The sequence below is a fragment of the Zalophus californianus genome, chromosome 8, assembly GCF_009762305.2.
Source record: "Zalophus californianus isolate mZalCal1 chromosome 8, mZalCal1.pri.v2, whole genome shotgun sequence".
Classification (NCBI taxonomy): Eukaryota; Metazoa; Chordata; class Mammalia; order Carnivora; family Otariidae; genus Zalophus; species Zalophus californianus.
Window position 1 is genome coordinate 31,380,905 of NC_045602.1, and position 22,283 is coordinate 31,403,187.

A 22,283-nucleotide genomic window follows, 5' to 3' on the forward strand; every position below is an offset into this window, starting at 1 on the left:
TCTCCTTTAAATATAGTAGTTCAAGAGCCTCAAACAGATACTATGATTTACTATTTTTAAAAGAGGAAGCCTCCTCCTTTCCTTCAGGGGATATTTTCGTTCTTGTGCCTTGTAATATGTTTCCCCTGGTCTGTCTTTCTGCCTGTTTCCCTGAGTCTTTCATCTGATCTTCCCAAGGTTTAATAGATTGGGCAGGTACTGTGTAGGTAGAGATAATCTTTCAGACTCGGGCATTTTGGGAGGATACATCTATGTGACCATTAATTCCGGTGCCATAATTTTCTCATTCCCTATTGTTTCCATATTGATAAAGTGGGTATTACTCTCCAGGAGGCTTGGCAGGTCTCCACCTCTGCTCCTTATTTTTTTTCCTCATTTGACACTTTTCTCACTCTAGCCGCAGCAAACAGGACCAGAGCGTGCAACCAGATTATCCTGCAGTTCCAGTTACTTCGGACCCCCTGCAGCATGGAGCCTCTTCTTTCACTCATCGAACTCTATCTCTTGATCCTAAAAGAGCTCATCTGTCTGAAATATGTAATGTCAGTTCACGTAGTGAAAGTAAAAATTTACCTTCTTCATCAAATTTATCTACTCACTCATATTTCTCAGGAAGAAGACATTATTTACTTGCTAAACTTCAGAAAAGCTGTATTTTCCCCAACCATCAACACAGTAGAGCTAACTTTGATTCTCAAGAACAAAGAATCTTCAGTGATTTAAAATCAGACCATCTTGGCCTTAGATTCCAAAGTTTTTTCTCTGCCCCTAAACTAAGTGTAATTTCCTGTTATGAGAAAGCTAGTTTTTTTGATCTTCAATCAAGTGGTCGTAGCATCTGTATTCATCATAATACAGATGAAATTGAAATGGTTTGTGAAAACTCAAGTATTACTGGTGCTGAAAAATATCTAAGCTCTTGTTCTCCTGAATATAACATTACACATTTTATGAGTTTTGGAACAAAAGCTAATCCTTCAACCTATCCACACACCGTTGGTGGAAACACCTGTCAACACAGCACAGCAACCTTGGTTTCTCTTGCAGCTGTTCTTTCCTATACCTGTCAACAAAACGAAACTGCAACTGATATTGAAGAAAGAGGCCAATCAAGGAAAGTTTCCCTTCATCCTGTTCTCAAAGTCACCATACAGATCATTCTCCACCTGTGGTTCAGCAGCATCCCTCTCAAAGAGTAACTTCCCCTGTTTTCTGTAATGTTGGATTTTCACTTTATAAAAAAATGCTTGTCACTTTATCCCACCTCAGAAGGACATTGCTTTAGATTCCTTTGAAGATGAAAACATTGTTATTCCATCTTATGATGAAGACACATCTTCATCCAATGCAATTCATAAAATAAGGTCACCTCAGACTTTCCACTCTCTTAGAAGGGTAGCTCAAAGCAGAAAATTTTTCCACCAGGCACACTGTAGAAATCACGGCTCAGCTCTCCTAGAAGTCTCCCATCTCACTAAGCTTCACTGTCTTTTCAGAAAAAAAGACCTCCACATTGCAGTCTAAATTTAACTTTAATTGCTATGTTTTTTTGGAAAGATGGCTTATTGACATTATTGGAATTGGAAGTCAAAGGTTGTTAATCTTTTTCAGGCTTTTAACAGATTGACTACTGACATGTTGACCAGTCTCAGATTTCTGGATGATTATTGTAATATTTCTGTGGTCTGAAAAATACCATCAAGCATTGATATATAAGTCTTCTAGATGTATGACATTCTCTGAGAGTTTTAACATCTTCTTTTATCCTACTCTAGTCATTACAAACAGTATTCCTACCTATGTCACCTATAGAGGTATACGCAGCAATTTACAAATTTTCATTTGTATCAGCCTTGTTAGCTTCATTTCTCACGCCAGATAGCCTGGGGACAGATGATATTTTTACTAATACAAGGATCAAATTATAAGTAAAAAGTATTGTAATAGAAATATATAGAATATATTGAAAACAGGTATTTTAACTAAATAATTTTAATACACATTTGTGTGTGCATGTCTGAGACTTCAGAGAACTCTGAGATCAGAGGTAATAAATGCATATATTAGTCTTTATTTTTCAAAGTGAATATTTTTTAGATTTTTTCCAAAATTTTCACTTAAAAATTTTTAAATAAAAATTTTATTTTAGAGCGCCTGGGCGGCTAGTTGGTTAAGCGACTGCCTTTGGCTCAGGTCATGATCCCAGAGTCCTGGGATCAAGTCCCACATTGGGCTCCTGGCTCAGTGCATAGCATGAGCTATGCTATTTCTCTCTCTCTCTCTCTCTCAAATAAATAAATCTTTTAAAAATTTTTTATTTTAAAAAGTATCTCCCAAAACTTTATTTTTGAGTATCTTTCAATTTTTTCCCACTATATTAAACTCTATAGATATATTTATCAGAGTAACTAATGAATGAAAAAATGCATATAGACAACTAAAAATACTTAAGTTAGAATATAGTTAGTCTTTGTAGAGGAAAGAAATTGGCATTATGTTCAATTATTTATCATGATAAAATGCCTCCTAAACCTGTATCATTGGGCTAAGATATTACCTTCACTTTTGTGTTTTTCTCCAAGTTTTAGCATGTATCTTAAAAAAATTTTTTTTCTACTTCATTTTTTTAACTTGTGGTAAAATATACATCACATAAAATTTACTGTCTTAACCATTTTTAAGTTTAGTGACATTAAGTACATTCATATTGTTTTGCAACCATTATCACCATTTTTCTCCAGAACTTTTTTCCTCTTCCAAACTGAATTCTGGACCCATTAAAATCACTCCACACTCCCCCCATTCCCCCCAGCCTCTGGCAGCCACTTTTCTACTTTCGGTCTGTGTGAATTTGATTCCTCTAGGCACCTTAAAGAAGTGGAATTATGTCTTTTTGTAATGGCTGTTTCACTCAACATAACGTTCTCAAGGTTCATCTATGTGTCATAGCATGTGTCAGAGTTTCTTTTTTAAGGTTGAACAGTGTATGTATAGACCACATTTTACTTATTTATTCTTCTGTTCATGGACACTTTTGTTGCTTCTACCTTTTAGCTATTGTGAATAATGCATGAACATGGGTGTACAAATATCTCTTCAAGACCCTGTTTTTTATTCTTTTGATTGTATATCCAGAAATGGAATTACTGAATCATATGGCAATTCTATTTTTTAATTTTTTTTGAGGTACTGCCTTATTTTTTCCATAGCAGCTGCACTATTTTATGTTCCTCCAAGAGTTCATAAGGTTTCTAGTTTCTCCACATCAATGCCAACATTTGTTCTTTTCTGTTTTTTGACAGTAACCATCCCAGTTGGTACAAGGTGGTTTCCCATTGTGGTTTGCATTTCCCTAATGTTTAGTGACACTGAGCATTTTTTCATGTGCTTATTGGCCTTTTGTATATCTTCCTTGGAAAAATGTCTATTCTTTGCCCATTTTTTAACTGGGTTGTTTGCTTTTTGTTGTTGAGTTGTAGGAGTTCTTTATATATCTCAGGTATTAACCCTTTACCAGATATATGATTTACAAATCTTTTCTCCCATCATGTGGGCTGCCTTTCACTCTATTATGTCCTTTGATGCACAAAATTTCATTTTAATTTTGATGTCTAATTTATCTATTTTAATTTTGGTGTCTAGTTTATCTATTTTTCTTCTGTTGCCTGTGCTTTTGTTGTCATACCCAAGAAATCATTACCAAACACAATGTCATGAAGCTTTTCCCCTATGCTTTATTCTAAGAGTTATAGTCTTAGGTTTTACATTTAGTAAATAATGCATTTTGAGTTCATTTTTAATTTTTGCATAGAGAGAGTCCAATGTCATTCTTTTGCTTATGAATATTCAGTTTTCCAGTGCCATTTGTTGAAGAGACTACCCTTTCTCCATTGATTGGTCTTGGCACCCCTGTCAGAAATCATTTGACCATATATATGAAAGTTTATTTGTGGGCTTTCTATTCTATTCCATTGATGTGTATGTCTGACTTTATGTCAGTCCACATTATTTTGATTACTGTAGCTTTGTAATAAGTTTTAAAATCAGGAAGTGTGAGACCTCCAACTTTATTCTTTTTTCAAGGTTGTTTTGTCTATTCAGGGTCCCTTGAGATTCCACATGAATTTTAAGATGGATTTTTCTATCTTTACAAAAAAAAAATCCCTCTTTAAGAGTGATTGTACTGACTCTATCAATTGTTTTGGGCAGTATTGACACCTTAACAATATTAGTCTCCAAATCTATGGCATGGAGTTTCCGATTGTGTCTTCTTTAATTTTTTTCAGCAATGTTTTATAGTTTTCAGTATACAAATCTTTCATCTCCTCTGTTAAGTTTACTTCTAAGTATTTTATTCTTTTTGATGTTATTATAGTCATTTTTTTATTTGCTTTTTAAATTGCTTCTTGTTAATGTATAGAAACACATCTGATTTTTGCAAATTGATTTATATTCTGAAACTTTGCTGAATTTGTTTATTCTTACAGTGTGTGTGTGTGTGTGTGTGTGTGTGTGTGTGTGTGTGTGTGTAAAATCTTTAGGATTTTCTACATTTAAGATCATGTCATCTGCTAAGAGATAATTTTATTTCTTCCTTTCTGATTTAGGTGTCTTTTATTTCTTTTTCTTGCCTAATTGCTCTGGCTAGGACTCCTAGTACTGTACTGAATAGTAGTGGCAAAAGCAGGCACTCTTGTCTCGTCCCTGATGTGAGAGGAAAAGCTTTCAGTCTTTCATCATTGAGTATGATGTTAGCTATGGGCTTCTCATATATGGCCTATATTATGTTGAGGTAGTTTCCTTCTATTGCTAGTTTTTTACATATTTTTTTTTAAGTAGGCTCCACACCCAGCATGGAGCCCAACATGGAGCTTGAACGCACAACCCTGAGATCAAGACCCAAACTGAGACCAAGAGTCAGATGCTCAATCTACTGAGCCATGCAGGGACCCCAGTTTTTTTACACATTTTCATCATGAAAGGGTGTTGAATATTGTCAAGTGCTTTTTTCTGCACCAACTGAGATGGTCATTTGGTTTTTTTCCACCCTTAATTCTGTTAATGGTGTATCACATTGATTTTCATATGTTGGACCATCCTTGCATTCCCGCTTGGCCATGGTGTATAATTGCTTTCAAATCCTGTTTGCTAGTATTTCTTTCAGGGTTTTTGTATCAATATTTATTAAAGATGTTGGTCTACTTTTCTCTTCTTATAGTGTATTTGTACAGCTTTGGGATCAGGGTAATAATGACCTAATAGAATGAGTTGGGAAATGTTCCTTTCTCTTCAGTTTTTTGGGGAGTTTGAGGAATACTGGTTAATTCCTTAAATGTTTGGTGGAATTCACCAGTGAAGCCATGTGGTCCTCGGCTTTCTTTTGTTAGGAGGTTTTTGATTACTGATTTAGTCTCCTTACTAGTTAGATCTGTTCAGTTTTTCTGTTTCTTCCTAATTCAGTCTTGGTAGGTTGTATGTTTCTAGGAATTTGTTCATTTCATCTTGGTTATCCAATTTGTTGGCATATTATCCTTCATTGTACTCTCATAACCCTTTTTATTCCTGTAAAATGGATAGTGATATTCCTCTTTCATTTCTGTTTTTAATTATTTGATTTTCTGTCCTTTTTTCTTAGTCTAGCTAAAGGTTTGTCAATTTTGTTGATCTTTTTGAAGAACCAACTCTTGGTTTCATTGATTTTCTTTCTTTTTTTTTTAATTTTATATTTTCACTTCTGCTTTAATCTTTTTATTTCCTTTCTTTTGCTAGCTTTGGGTTTAGTTTGCTATTCTTTTTCTAGTTTCTTAAACTATAAATTTAAGTTGTTGATTTGATATCTTTTTAAAGATAGCATTTATAACTATAAATTCTCCTTTACCACTGCTTTCACTGCATCCTGTACATTTTGGTATACTCTGTTTTGCTTTCTTTTGATTCAAAATATTTTCTAATTTCCCTTGTGATTTATTCTTTGACTCATTTGTTGTTTAAGTGTGTTATTTAATTTCCACATATTTATGATTTTCTAGTTTTCCTTCTGCCATTGATTTATACTTTCATTTCATTGAAGTCAGAAAAGATGCTTTGTGTGATTTTAATCCTTTAAAATTCATAAGACTTGTTTTGTGATGTAATATATAATGTATGCTGGGGAATGTTCCATGTTCACTTGAGAAGAATGTGTATTCTTCTATTGTTGAGTGGAGTATTCTGTATATGTTAAGTCAAATTGGTCTATAATGATATTCAAGTCCTCTGTTTGCTTATTGATCTTCTATCTGGTTGTTCTATCCATTGCTAAAGTGAGATATTGAAGTCTCCTACTATTATTATGTTACTGTTTGTTTCTCCCTTCAATTCTGTCAATGTTGGCTTCAAATATTTAGAACCTTTAATGTTTAGTGCATATATGTTTATTATAGTTAACATACTCATGGTGAATTGAATCTTTTATAATTATATAATGTCCTTCTTTGTCTCTTGTAAGTTTTTGACTTAAAATCATTTTGTTTGAGGCTGGTATAGCCAACGTTATTATTTAGATGAAGCATCTTTTTCATCTTTTTACTTTCAATTCAGATGTGTCTTCAGTTCTAAAGTGAATCTCTTATAGATAACATAGAGGTCATCCTGATTTTTTAAATTTATTCTACCAACCTGTGCTTTTTTGATTGGAGAATTTAATCCGTTTACATTTAAATAATTAGTAATTTAAATGAGTTACCAAATAATTACTAATTTGTTTTGTTAAAGATTTATTTGTTTATTTGAGAGAGAGAAAGTATGACTGGGGAAAGGGACAGAGGAAAAGAATCTCTAGCAGAACGTCCCCACCCCCTGCCACGGAGCGTGGAGCCCCACATGGGGCTGGATCTTACAACCCTGAGATCATGACCTGAGCTGAAATCAAGAGTCAGATGCTTAACTGACTGAGCCATGCAGGCACCCCCAAATAATTACTAATTTAAATTTATTAATAGAGAATAACTCACTATTGCCATTTTACTATTTGTTTTCTGTATGTCTTATGGATTTTTGGCCTTCATTTCCTCTGTTACTGCCTTCCTTTGTATTTACTTGATTTTTTGTAATGACATATTTTGGTTTACTTCTCAGTTCCTTTGGTGTGTATTCTGTAGATATTTTCTTTGTGTTTACCATGGGCATTGCATATAACATCCTAAAGCTATAGCAATGTATTTTAAACTGATACCAGCATAACTTCAATTGCATGCAAAAACTTCTCCTTTAACAGCTCCACCCATCATTTAGTTATTGATGTCACAAATTATATCTTTATATATTATGCAGCCATAAACAGATTTATCATTATTTTTTGCTTTTCTCTTTTAATACTGTAAAAGAATAAAAAGTGGAGTTATGAACCAGAATTACAATAATGCTGGTATTTATATTTATCCATGTATTTTGCTATGTCAGAAAACTTTATATTTTCATATGGCTTCAAGTTGCTGCTAATGTCCTTTCATTTCAACTTGAAGGACTCTATCATTTCTTGTGGAACTGATCTAGAAGTAAAGAACCCCCTCAGCTTTTGTTTATCTGGGAATGTCTTAATTTCTCCCTTATTTTTGAAGGACAGTTTTTGCTGGATATAGAATTCTTGGTTGACAGTTTTTTTTTTCTTTCAGCACTTCAAATATATTATCCCACTGCCTTCAGGCCAGAAGATTTCTGCTGAGAAATCCATTGATAATCCTACGGGAGATCCCTTATATGTAATGAATAGTTATTCTCTTGCTGCCTTCAAGATTTTTAAGATTTGCTTTTAAGTTTCTACAGTTTGAGGATGTGTCTTAGTGTGGATTTCTTTGAATTTATCCTAGTTGGAATTCACTGAGCTTCTTACATTTGTATATCCACATCTTTCCTCAAATTTGGGGAGTTTTTGGTCATTATTCCCCAAAATAAGCTCTCTATCCCTTTCTCTCTTCTTCTGGTATTCTAATAATATGTATATTGGTCTGGTTTATGTTATTCCACAAAGTTTCTTAGGCTCTGTTCACTTTTCTTCATTTCTTTTTTTTTTTTAACTTTTTAGATTCAAGAATTTAAAATAATCTGTCTTCAAATTCGCTGATCCTTTATTCTGCTTGTTTGAGTATGTTGTTGATTCCCTCTAGTGAATTTTCCAAGTTACTTATTTTTTCAGCTCCAAAATTTGTTTGATTTTAAAAAATAATTTCTAGCTCTTTGTTGGTATTCTCATTTTGTTCATATATTCTTTTCCTGATTTCCTTTTGTTCTCTCTACCATGTTTTCCTATAGCTCTTTGAGTACACTTACAACAATTTTTGTTTTAAAATTGTTGTAAGTCTACAGCCTGTATTTCTTTAGAGTCAGGTTCTGGAAATGTATTTTGTTTATTTAAATAGTCCATTTTACCCTGTTTCTTTGTATGGTTTGTGATCTTTTGTTGCACATTTTGGGGTGGCTGGGTGGCTCAGTCGGTTAAGTGTCTGACTCTTGATCTCAGCTCAGCTCTTGATTTTGGGGTCATGAGGTCAAGCCCCACATTGAGCTCCATGCTGCGCATGGAGTCTACCTAAAAAAAAGAAAAGAAAATTACATACTTGAAAAAACAGCCATATATCCTCCCTTTGTAGACTGGCTCCATGCAGCGGAAGACCCTCACTAATTAGCCCAGTGTGAGGGCTTAAGGACTTCTCAGGTCTTTTCTAGGCATTAGTTTTCCCTGGGCCCGTGTGTGTGTGTTTTCCCCTAATTATCCCATATAGCTGACTGTTTTTAAATATCTTAATTTCAGTGAGTCTTACTGCTGTTCTTAGATGTCTCATTGTATTCCTCTCCCCATAATCTCTTGCACTAAGGCACCCAGGAGTTTGCAGTCCCCCTCTAATTCTCACATGCCACAGTGCCTGCCACTGCTTTCAGTGACCTTCAACCTGATATCCAAACGATACCTTCATTTCTGTCTGAGCTCTGAGGCAAGTAAAGCAGAAAACAGTCTCTCAGGAAGCTATTAGACATGCCAGAACATTGCAAATAAGATCCACTCTTTCTCTTCTGTCCCAAGGGAGGAGCTGGGAATTGCAAACTTCTCATCAATACTATAATGCCAGGGAGGGGTGAGGCAAGGGTGAACAAAAACAGCATGAAGTTTCCTACCATTTTGAGTATGGTTTTTTCTTGATTTGGCATTCACTTGGTTGCTGCAAATCCTTGACTAGCTTCTAAATCTCCCATGAAGCTGTTTCATTCTCTCTATTGTCCATCTAGTGTTTCCATGTAGGAATGAGGGCCTATAGCTTCCTCTCCACCATCTTGCTGACATCAGTCTCTCTTGGCATGTATGTTTTGAAAAGAAGAAAAAAAAAGTTGGGGGAAGTGAGGTATTGGATAAGGCCGAGCAAAAGGAACTGAATCAGGGTGCCTGATACGGCGAGATGGCGCAGTACTGTAACCAGACATGTTTTTGCCTAGTCTGATGGAACTCACCATGGATTGACTTTTGTAAATACACTACTTTATTTTCGTAGAAAATAATGTCATTTTCTCTTTAAATAGTGCAATGATACCTTCAGAGATGCTATTGTTGCTATTGAAGCAAGTAATTGATTATGCAGAAGAAATGAAGGGATAGGGGAAATGGCATAGTTCTTATTCAAATTGGGGGCAGAAAATAGGGCCAGAAAAGTACATGAAGTTGCAAATGTTTGTAAGTAAATTTGACATTTTAGGGTGAATCTCTCCAGACCTGCTAAAAGAGTGTTGGAAAATTCTATTTGACATCAGATAATCTATGAATTGCCTTTTTTTTTTTTTTGGCCCCTGTACAAATCTCAGCTTCAACCCAAAATTAATACATATGTTTGATTTTCCCATGCCTATTTAGATATGCCCTATTTATAAAATTTGCTTTTAAAACTTTCTTATAATTTTTGATAAATGTCCAGTTATAAGTAGAAGATTCCTGTCCAAAGTAGGAAAACAGTTTCCCCACACTTGAGTGTTTCTAAATGTGGGGAAGAGACTAACTTAATGTTCTCTTTTGTTTTATTGGCCAGTTTGTCTACTGTTAATGTCAGTACCACTCTGACTTCTTATAGCTTTATCCTTTATGCTATAGTCCTGATAGCTATTATTTATAAGTGTCTTTGCTCTTCTTGTACTTGCCCTTCCATATTAATTTTAGAGTCAGGTAAGTTCCATAGGAAAAACCATTGTGGTTTTGGCTGGAATTGCATTAAAGTGTAGTTAAATTTGGGGCCATGTGAAATTGGTTTAATGTTAAGTTTTTCTATCCATGGATATAGTATCTTTGTCCATTTATTTAGGTATTCTTTAATGTCCTCAAAGAATATTTTTAAATTTTCTATAAAAAGATAAAATAAAAAACACAAAACTATGTGGAATTTTTTCCCTAGGTACTGTGTATTTTTCCTGTAAATGTTACATTTTATGAAATTACATTCTCTAGGGTTGCCTGGGTGGCTCAGTCAGTTAAGCATCTGCCTTCGGCTCAGGTCATGATTGCAGGGTCCTTGGATCGAGTCTCACGTCAGGCTCCCTGCTTGGCAGGGAGCCTGCTTCTCCCTCTACTGCTGATCCTTTTGTGATCGCTCTCTCTCTCTGACAAATAAATAAATAAAACCTTTAAAAAAAGAAAAAAAAAGAAATTACATTCTCTAACTTGTTTTATAGATATAAGGACATGATTGATTTTCAAAAACTGATCCTAAGTATTGATTAGCTTTATTTACTTATCTGTAAATTTTGATAGGATTTTTATTCTATTGCATAAACTTCAAATAAAAATAGTTCTATTTCTTCTTTCCCAATTCTTATAATTTTTGTTTTCTTTTAATATTGTGCTAACCTGTAGTACATTGTTGAATAGAAGCAACAATATTGAACATCCCTTTCTATTTCTTATTTTAAGGAGAATGCTTCTAATTTTTCATCATTAAGTGTGAAATGTATAATAGTTTTGGCATATAACCTTGTGTTCAGAAATCCCCTTCTACTCCTTGTTCATGGGTTTGCTATTTCTTTGTCCTAAAATGGAGCTGAATTTATTGAGAAAAAAATCTGTAATCACTGAAATGATCATGTATTGTTCTCATTCTATCTGTTGTGCTAAAGAAATGTTCTCATGTTAAACTGTGCTTGTAATTCCTGGGAGAAATCCAGTTTGGTTATGATGCATTCTTTCATGTTTGTTATAATTTTTTGAAATTTTTGATGTCTTTGATATCTTTGGTTGATATTTTTACATCTATATTTATGTGTAAAATTGGTCTATATTTCTTATACTATCCTTATTTGATTTTGGTGTCAGTTTTACCAGCTTCAAAACATGAGCTGAGGGGTGTTCCCTGTATTTGAATTTCTTGGAAGAATTTGGGTAAATCTGATTCTTTGGATATTTGGTAGAGCCTGAGAGAAATGATCTGTCTCTCGATCTCTGTCTCTCTCTCTGTGTGTGTGTGTGTGTGTGTGTGTGTGTGTGTGTGTGTGTGTTGAAATAGATATACACATTCTGGTTTAATTTATTTAATGTCTATAGGAATATTCACATTTTTGTTCTTTTTTCTTATAAAAATAAAATCTTTATTGATATATTCTTCATATGCTGTATAATTCACCCCTTTAAAGTGTACAATTTGGTGGGGTTTAGTGTATTCACAGAATTAGTTGTATAGCCATCACCGCTATCTAATTTCCAAACACTTTCATCACTCAAAAAAAAGCCGTGTACCCTGTATCCACTCATTCTCTATCTCTCCTCATCCCCAGGCCCTGTCAACCATTATTCTTACTTTCTGTTTCCATGGCTTTGCTTATCCTGTACATTTCACGAAGTGGAATCTTAAAATATGTGGCCTCTCACTAAGCATAATATGTTCAAGGTCCATTCATGTTGTATCATCCAACAGTACTTCATTCCTTTGTGTTACCAAATAACATCCCATTGTCGACTCATTTTGGTTACCCATTCATCAGATGAAGAGCATTTGGATTATTTTCATTCTTTGGCTATTATGAATAAAGTTTCTATGTACATTCCTATACAGGTTTTTGTGTGGACATAGGTTTTTCAGTTCTCTTGGATGTGTACTTAGAAGTGTAATTGCTGAGTCATATGATAACTCTATGTCAAGCATTTTGAGGAACTACTGAATTGTTTTCCAAACTTAATGCACCATTTTATCCCATTAGCAATGCAGGAGGGTTCCAGTTTTTCCACATCTTTGTCAACAGTTGTTATTGTCTCTTTTATTTTAGCCATCCTAGAAGGTGTGAAGTGATAATTCATTGTGGTTTTGATTTGCATTTCACTAATGACTAATATTGAGCATCTCTTCATGTGTTCTTTGGCCATTTGTTATCATCTTTTGATGAGATATCTATTTACTCCTTTTTCCATTTTTAAATTGAATTATTTGTCTTTTTATTATTGAATTGTAAATCCATCTGTATACTTGTTAGATATACGTCAGTATATTTGTCAGTATACTTGTTAGATATATGTCAGTATATTTGATTTGTAAGTATTTTCTTCCATTTTTGAATTATCTTTTCATTTTCTTGAAGAAAATTTCCTTTAAGCACAAAAGTTTAAAATTTTGTAAAATCTATTTTATCTATTTTTTCTTTTGTCACCTGTGCTAGACCATTGCCTAGTCCATGATCACAAATATATTTACTCCTGTGTTTTCTTCTAAGAGTTTTATAATTTTAGCTCTTACATTTAGGTTTTTGATCCATTTTGAGTTAATGTTTATATATGGTGTGAGGTAAAGGTCCAACTTCATTCTTCTGCATGTGGATATCTATTTGGCCCAGTACCATTTGTTGAAAATAAAATTGTATCCTCCACTAAGTTGTCTTGGTATTCTTGTCAAAACAAATTGACCATAAACATAAAGGTTTATTTCTGGACTCTAAATTCTTAATAGGTCCTTAATCCCTATTCCATGTCTATCATCCTTATGCCAGTATTGTCTTGACTACTGTGGCTTTATAGTAAATTTTGAAATCTGGAAGTGTGAATTCTCTAACTTTATTCCTCTTTTACAACATTATTTTGGCTGTATTGCATCCCTTGCATTTCTACATGAGATTTAGGATCAGCTTGTCAATTTTGGGGGGAAAATGTTGTCAGCAGAGATTTAATAGAAATTACTTTGAATCTGTAGATAAATTGGGGGAATCCTGCCATCATAACAACTAAATCTTCTGATTCATGAGCATGAGACTTCATGTACTTAGATCCTATTCTTTAATTTCAGCAATGTTTGATAGTTTACAGTATATAAGTCTTGCACATATTTTGTTAAATTCAATCCTAAGAATTTTATTCTTTTTTTTTTTAAGATTTTATTTATTTATTTGACAGAGACACAGCGAGAGAGGGAACACAAGTAGGGGAAGTAGGAGAAGCAGGCTTCCTGCGGAGCAGGGAGCCTGATGTGGGGCTCGATCCCAGGACCCTCGGATCATGACCTGAGCCGAAGGCAGATGCTTAACGACTGAGCCACCCAGGCGTCCCGAATTTTATTCTTTTTTAAAAAGAGTATTTATTTATTAGAGAAAGGGAAAAAGGGAGAGAGATAGAGAAGGCATGCACATGAGTGGGGAGAGGGGCAGAGGGAGAGTATCTCAAGTAGACTCCCTGTTGAGCGCAGAACCTGACCTGGGGCTTGATCTCACCACCCATGAGATCATGACCTGAGCCAAAATCATGAGTCTGACACCCAACTGACTGAGCCAACCACGTGCCCCAGAATTTTATTTTTTTTAATAATATTATAAGTGAAATTGTTTTCTTCTTTTCATTTTTGTATTGTTCATTGCTAGATGTATAGAAATACAATTTACTTTTATAAGTTGATCTTGTATTTTGCAATCTTGTTGAACTTGTTTATTAGTTCTAATAGCTTTTTATGGATTTATTAGGATTTTATATGAACAAGATGATGTCAAATGTGATTAGAGATAACTTTACTTCTTTCCAATCTGGGCACTTTTTATTTCATTTTCTGGACGAATTGATTGGTTTCTCCTTGAGCAGTTTTAGCCAATTATTATTTTTCTAGGTGGTTGTCTTTCATTTCAAAGTTTAAATTTATTATAAAATTGTTCATCGTAGTCTGTTATTTAAATCTATGTTCTATCTTTAGTAACAATGGTTCTTTGTTTCATTCCTGATGCTGTTTATAATGACTTCTGCTTTTCTTTCCTACATTCTTTTATGTATGAGATATATCTTTTTAAAATTCTTTTTAAACTTTATGAAATACAGAATACATGTGGAAAAGCATACAAATAACAAGTATACAGATGGATTTTCAAACTGAATACAGTGGTAAAGTCAGCACCCAGATTTAGAGACAGAATATTATTAGTACCTCAGATATTCCCAACATGCCGTCATCCAGTCACTCCCTGGCACCAAGAGGATAACCCATCTTGATTTCCAAATGCATACATTAGTTAAAATTATGTTTCTACTTTATCTAAGTGAAATAACACACTACATACTCCTTTGTGTCTAGCTTCTCTCAGTTGATATTAGCTTGTGATACTCATCCATTTTGTTGTGTGTGGTTGAAGGCCATTTATCCTCACTACTAACTACTCTTCCACTGTGTTAATATACCACAATATGTAAGCTTCCTATTCCTTTTTTTTTTTTAATTTTATTATGTTATGTTAGTCACCATACAACACATCATTAGTTTTTGGTGTGGAAGCTTCCTATTCCTAATAGGCATTTGGTACTTTCCCGTTATGGACTATTATGATTGGATAAACATATGTAGACATTTCTTTTGGGTATATACCTGGGAGCGAAATGACTAGATCTGTAGAGTATGTGTATGCCAGCTTAGGATATATTGCCAAACATATTTCCAAAGTGGTTGTTCTAATTTATGCTCCCATTGGCTATATATAAGAGCTCCGTTGGCTCCAAATCCTCAAAAACTTTTGGTATTTTTTGTCTTTTCATTTTAGCCATTCTAGTGGGCACGTAGATGGAAATGTTTCAATTATTTTTAAATTTGGAGGTTTTCTCACCTACTTTTTAGTGGTGATTTCTAACTTAGTTGCATTGTGAACAGAGAATATGTTCTACACAACAGATTGCTACCATTTGTGGCTTGCTTTGTGGCCTTGTATATGTGGCTGTTTTCATAGATATGTCATAGATATGACATTGTTTTCCAGGGGCTCAATGTCTAGTTCTGTATATGTTAGTTGGATTTGAGCTTGTTAATTTTGGCATTTAAATTGTATCCTTTTTCTTATACTTTATCAATTACTTAGAATGTTGTATTAAAAATCTCCCGTTCTGATAGTAGATTCAATTTCTCTTTGTATATGTTAATTTATGTTTTCTGTGTATCTGAGACTTGTGTTTTTAGACGCATAGAAGTCTAAAACTGCTCTTTCTTTATCATAAATTAAACCATTTAGTGTTGGTGTCCCTCTTTAAATTTAATGCTTTTTGCTCTAAAGAATATTATGTTTGATATTAAACTAGTTACTTCCTTTTGGTTATCATTTTCTTATTCTATCTCAGGTACCTAGAATTGGATTAAAAACTACTTTTAGCTCTTACAAACTCTAAGGACTGGTCCATGCATGTGCCACTTTTATTCATTTAGCTAGTTATTATGAATAATGTAAAAGCATCCATGAAACTACCTCCTAAAACAGAGAAAGGACCTAGACAATATTCCTCATCAAACCATTTGGCTCCCATGCCTTCCCTCATCTGAAGGTAACGGTTACCTTAAATGTATAATCTATATTGTTCATTCCTTCCTTTTTTAATAATATCATTTTATTACAGGTGTGTGTATATTCCTTAAGATGCACATTTAATTTTGATTGTTTTTATGGAAAGGGGATTGTGTTGTATATAGTTTTAAGAGCTTATTTTTCTGCTTAATAATAAGTTTGTTAAGATTCCTTCATATTTTGCACATCACTGTATTTCTTTCATTTTGACTGTTGTATAATATTCAATCACTCTTTGGTGGGCATTTGGGTTGTTTCCTGGTTTTTGCTATTTGAAAGTACTACTGTCTCTATTATACATATCTTTTTTTGCACATATGCAAGAGACCAGGTTACTGGGTCCTAGGGTATGTGAAAGTTCACTATTAAAAGATAACTCCAAAGTGCTTTCCCAACTGGGTTCACCAGTTTGGATTCACATCAGATCCTGTCAATTAACTTCATCCCCAGCATTTGGTATTGTCAGACTTTTCATGTAATATCTCTCTGTGGTCTTTATTTGTATTTCTCTAATTGCTAGTGAACATTGAACATCTTTTCTTATGTTTATTGACTATATGTATTTTCTCATTTGAGAAAGTCTATTTATATCTCTCAAGCATATTTCTATTGAGTTCACTGCGTCTTTTGTTATCTAATTTTAGGAAAGCTTTTATGTGTTCTTGATGTCAATGTTCTCCATGTGGGTGTGTTGCAAAACATCCATTCCTGGTTTTTAATTTGTGTTTATATTTTTGAAATTGTCTTTTGATTAGCAGCAGTTTTTCATTTTAATATAGCTAAACTGATTAGTCATTCATAATTAATCATTTATAGTTAATGCTTTCCTATCTTGGTTAAGAAAATTTTTTGCTCCTGAATGCCTGGGTGGCTCAGCCTGTTAAGCGTCTGCCTCTGGCTCAGGTCATGATCCCAGGGTCCTCGGATTGAGTCCCACATTGGGCTTCTTGGTCCGCAGGGAGCCTGCTTCTCCCTCTGCCTGCCATTCCCCCTGTTTGTGCTCTATCTCTTTCTGACAAAAAAAAAAAAAAATAGAATCTTAAAAAAAAAAAGAAAAAAAATTTTTGCTCCAAAGACTGAAAGATATTCACCTATAGTTTCTACTTAGAGTTTAGAAAATTATTTTTAACACTTAATTCCTTTTATCATCCAGAGTTATTTTTATAATATTATATGGTAGAGATTCAATTTCATTGTTTTCCATAGGAATAACCATTTTTTTTCCTGGCCATTCCGTTACTTTCCCAGTGATCCGACAGGCCAACTCCATCATGCACCACAGCTCCATAAATATATGGATCTGCTTCTGGCCTTTTATTTCATCAGTCGCTTATCTGTTCTTGTATTCATAGCATACTGGCTTGTATTTTAAAAGAATCACTCTGCCTATTATCATATAACTTTCAAGAGATTTGATCATTATTTATTATTTCTGAATTTTAGGTATATTACAGCTAATACTGACACAGAAGAACAGAGTTTTCCAGTCCCTAAGGCATTTAACACACACATAGAGGAATTAAATTTAGATGTCCTTCTTCAGAAGGCTGATAATTTACGTATGAATGAATGTAGCAAGATGGAGAGTTTTGAACTACTTTGTGATCACAAAGAAAAGGTAAGAGATATGAGACAATAATGTTTGTATAGTTTTAATTTTTAATTTAATCTGCTCTCCTATTCATGTTATGACTGTAACATTGCGTTACATACAGTTTATATAAGCTAAATGGTTGATGCAAATTTTTCTATAATCTAACCGAAACTTTTAAAAAGTAAATTATAAGAGTTTATTAGGCTCTAAGATCATGAAAATGAGAACCAGAGGTATGATTATACACATCTATTTTTATTTGATTATTAATTTGCCATATTTGGTATGTACTTTATAACAAAGAATAAGACCTACTCCTGTTGGGGCAGGAAAAGCTACATTTTAAGTTTTCTGTTTTAGAGTTATTAAAATAACAGCCATCAGTTTCAGTGTGTTTCTACTAATGGTCATTTTTCAACATTTAACGTTGGGCTGAATTGAGAAAGCCCATCCCTCCCACTACTACCACTAAAGAGAAAGAAAGAAAGAAGGAAAGAGAGGAAGGGAAGATGGGGAAGGAAGGAGGGAAGGAAGGAGGGAGGGAGGGAGGGAAGGAAGGGAAGGAGGGAAGGGAGGGAGGAAGGAAAGGAGGGAGGGGAGGAAGGGAGGGAGGGAAGAAGGGAGGGAGGGAAGGAAGGAAGGGAGGGGGGAGGGAAGGAAGGGAGGGAGGGAGGGAGGGAGGGAGAAATTTCTCTGTATCCCAATGAGCAATAAATCTTTCTTTCCTATGAGCAATTTAAGTCTTAAATCCTTTGTCTGAGGATTTAGCAACTCCAAACATAAAGATTATGATTATATTTGTAGGTAAAAAATGTGACTGCTCTTTTGAGTATATGTGATCTGTAATGCTCGCTGAGGCATTATAATGAAGGTAGGTAACTTAGAAAGGAAAATAAAAAGAGGATACTATAATCCAGGGAAAACTCACAGATTCTGGCACCTATCAGTTCTCTCTTCTATGTTGGTGTAGAGCTAATGTCTGGGTAACACTCCTTAGTTTTAAGATCTAAATGTAACACTATATTAAATCACATTTTGTAGCCACAAATATTTGAATTTAAAATGTATGCACATGAATAGATTCAGTCATCCATAAATATCAGTTCACCTGCCTAATTTTTTAAAAGTTGCAGTGGAAAACATTTATAGTCTGGTCAAGTTGCTGAGTCAATCTAATATATAGTTCTATCTTTTCTTTTCAGTTTAGAGATGAAATAGAGTTTATTTGGCGGTTAGCTCGTGCTTATGGAGACATGTATGAGCTATCTACTAACGTACAAGAAAAGAAACATTATGCTAATATCGGTAAGTATTTTGTAAAGATTCATTATCCTCAAGTGACAATCTATCCTCAAGTGACAATCATTATCTATAATAACCCATTAATGAATTTTAATTAAAGTTAAAGTATCTTAGCTAAAACCAATATGTTTAATCTATTTTAATATATCCTAGTACTGAAAAATATACACAGTCTAAGGACAGAAAGGGTTTTTTAGGACTAAAGTATATATTCTTTAAAAATGAGCATATTAGAATAAGCAACTGAAAAACTCAAATTTCAGATATTAAAGTTTATAAAATCACAGACAAAACATTCAGAGGTAATATTTGAAAAGCAAAAGAGGCAGAGGATAGTTGTCTTCAGCACAATTAAAATAACCCTCCCTGATTCCTGTAAGGTAGAACTTCAGGTGCCACAGAGAAATAGCTACTCAGGGTTCAATGCTTTTTTTCAAAATTCATCTTGATAAAAGAAGATTAGCCTTGGGTCAATCCTCGTTTAGGTTTATTATACTGTCCTCTATACTTTTTTGCATATTTTTGAAATTTTCCATAGTAACAACAAAAGAATAACAGCCGGAATGTCAAATCTTTTATATATATCTCACCTTGACTCTCACTGAATACCAAAACCCTTTCTTGCAAAAATCCCCGTAGCTGCCATTTCTCTGAGCTTCAGCATAGTAACCTGACATCAAAACTTCTTTAATTCTTCTTTTGTTCCAAACCTCCTCTTTTCCAAGCTTTCTTTCTCTAAGATAGCATAAGGAAGAAACAGCAAAACATAATGATACCACAGATCTCATTCCAGTCTCGTTCACTGTCATTTTTATTTCCAAGAAGGTAGTATCTCCAAACTCCTTGTAATTACATTCCTTCCACTTGTAGATTTCCTCGCCCAGTGACTTTTGCACAAAGAGAAAAAACTGATTTATGTTCATATCTACTGAGAAAAATCACAGGATATCTATGTAAACTGTTTCAACATTCATCCATATTACTTTTTATTTCCCATAGGCACCTGCCCTGCCCTGGGCATTAGAGCTCTTCCTGTGTGTGATAGGAGGTAGAAATGATAGCAAAATCACATATTCTCAGCCTCTACATGAGCCGATGGCTTTGTGGGGAAGCAGTATTATTGAAATAACCATACATATAAAGAAACAGACGGAAATCCATTGTGAGGAAAGGAGAATGCGGGACGTTAAGGGTGATGACAGCAAGGATTTGATGGCAGGGGCTGGGGGCTGATGCAGAGAAGGCTTTCCTGGGGGAATTAAGAGTCTCATAGAGGTGAAATTACTGGGGATCTCTATTTTTAAATGGAGTAGAAGTGTAATTGAGTTAACATATGAGGTGGTAAAAATGGAAAAAGAAATAGGTTGGAGGAAATTGGGGGACAAAAATGGAGCGTAGATTGGAATAGGATCTATTTAAAAAAGAGAGAAACGTTTATGACGTCAAGAAAAAGGAGTGAAAGCCTCAGAGGCATTCATTCATATATTGAAATATATTAAAAAAGAATTCTTTTCCTCTCCATTTAAGAAATATTTATTTGAAATTACCGTGTCCAGGAACAATGTTAAAATGAGGGGTGGAGGGAAGGAGAGAAGGGAGAGAGGAGGGAGGTGAATGTGATTAAGACGATTCTACACCAAGGAACTTGCTAGAAAGATCAACATAGAGACCTCCCATCATACCTCAGGGTTCCGGTAGTAAGTGCTTGGGAAAGGTGATGACAAAAATAGGTTCAAGCTGAGACCAGCGTTGGAGGACACTGGAACTCGGCGTGAGGGAGGAGGAAGTGCAGAATATTATTCCCCATAATAGCATATTTAAAATTCTTAAAAAAAAAAAAAAGCGGAGGTGGGGGTGGCGCCTGGGTAGGGGTGGGGGTGGCGCCTGGGTGGCTCAGTCGGTTAAGCTTCTGCCTTCGGCTCAGGTCATGATCCCAGGGTCCTGGAATTGAGCCCCACATGGGGCTCCCTGCTCAGCAGGGAGCCTGCTTCTCCCTCTCCCTCTGCCTGCCGCTCTGCCTACTTGTGCTTTCTCTCTGTCAAATAAATAAATAAAATCTTAAAAAAAATAAAAATAAAAAATAAAATTGTTATGCCAGGGGAAGATGTGATCGCTGAGGAGTGCAGAATTCTTTCAGGGTACTCACGCTAGGGTGGAGCATTATGCAGCAAATCTTTCAAAGTACTCTGATCTTAATTTGTATTCCAAATAAAATATGAATCCTATATCTAAAGGAACATTATTATACTTTCCAGAATTAAATGATCAATACAAGTGCCTCAAATAGACCACAAAGTACAATGTTGTAAAGGAAATAGCTTTCCTTTCAGACTTCTGGTGCATCAGTGAGGCTGTATGCTACCCAGCTCCCTTTTATAGTCTCAGGGTCTTTTATAGACTCTCTATTTTAGGCTCAAGAGCGTGCACCCAAAGCTATTTTTGTTCATTTGGCCAAGTAGCTAAAATATTGATTTTGTTTCTAATATTTAAATGTATATTTAAAATTATGTTTTTCAATCATTTATTTAAAGATTACTCTTTTAATATATGTCTATGATATAATGTCAGTTAGTATTAAAACACTTCACTTTTTTTTGTTATCTTACTAATAGGCTCTATGAGCTAATTTATTAATTTATTTTTATATCTTATTTTAGTATGTTAATCACCATACATTACATCATTAGTTTTTTTTTTTTTAAAGATTTTATTTATTTATTTGAGAGAGAGAGAGAATGAGAGATACAGAGCACGAGAAGGAAGAGGGTCAGAGGGAGAAGCAGACTCCCCGCTGAGCGGGGAGCCCGATGCGGGACTCGATCCTGGGACTCCAGGATCATGACCTGAGCCGAAGGCAGTCGCTTAACCAACTGAGCCACCCAGGCGCCCAAATCATTAGTTTTTGATCGTAGTGTTCCATGATTCATTGTTTGCATATAACACCCAGTACTCCATTCAATATGTGCCCTCTTTAATACCCATCACCAGGCTAACCCATCCCCCCACCCCCCTCCCCTCTAGAACCCTCAGTTTGTTTCTCAGAGTCCATAGTCTCTCATGGTTCATCTCCCCCTCTGATTCCCCTGCTTCATTTTTCCCTTCCTAATATCTTTTTTTTTTAACATGTAATGTATTATTTGTTTCAGAGGTACAGGTCTGTGATTCATCAGTCTTACACAATTCACAGGGCTCACCATAGCACATACCCTCCCCAATGTCTATCACCCAGCCACCCCATCCCTCCCACCTCCCACCACTCCAGCAACCTTCAGTTTGTTTCCTGAGATTAAGAATTCCTCATATCAGTGAAATCATATGATACATGTCTTTCTCTGATTGACTTCTTTGCTCTTAGCATAATACCTTCTCATTCCATCCACATCATTGCAAACGGCAAGATTTCAGGGTTTTTTGATGGCTGCATAATATTCCATTGTGTGTGTGTGTGTGTGTGTGTGTGTGTGTGTGTGTGTGTGTGTGTATATATATGTATATATATATATATATATATATCACATCTTCTTTATCCATTCATCTGTTGATGGACATCTTGACCCTTTCCATAGGTTGGATATTGTGGACATTACTGCTGTAA

The 22,283-nt window shown here is 34.7% G+C and overlaps 1 protein-coding gene across 9 annotated transcripts in view; it reads left to right on the forward strand.

The window, feature by feature from the left end:
• RMDN2 (regulator of microtubule dynamics 2) overlaps window positions 1–22,283 on the forward strand; it is an 80,142-nt gene that overhangs the window by 20,019 nt on the left and 37,840 nt on the right. For 6 of the 9 annotated variants that reach the window (XM_027622472.1, XM_027622475.1, XM_027622474.1 and 3 more), the window contains exons 3-4: window positions 17,236–17,410; window positions 18,589–18,691. In XM_027622472.1, coding sequence (XP_027478273.1) covers window positions 17,236–17,410; window positions 18,589–18,691 — 278 coding nt within the window. Of the gene's footprint in view, window positions 1–397; window positions 1,115–17,235; window positions 17,411–18,588; window positions 18,692–22,283 lie in introns of all 9 variants that reach the window. The other 3 variants (XM_027622468.1, XM_027622469.1, XM_027622470.1) reach the window with 1 other exon arrangement.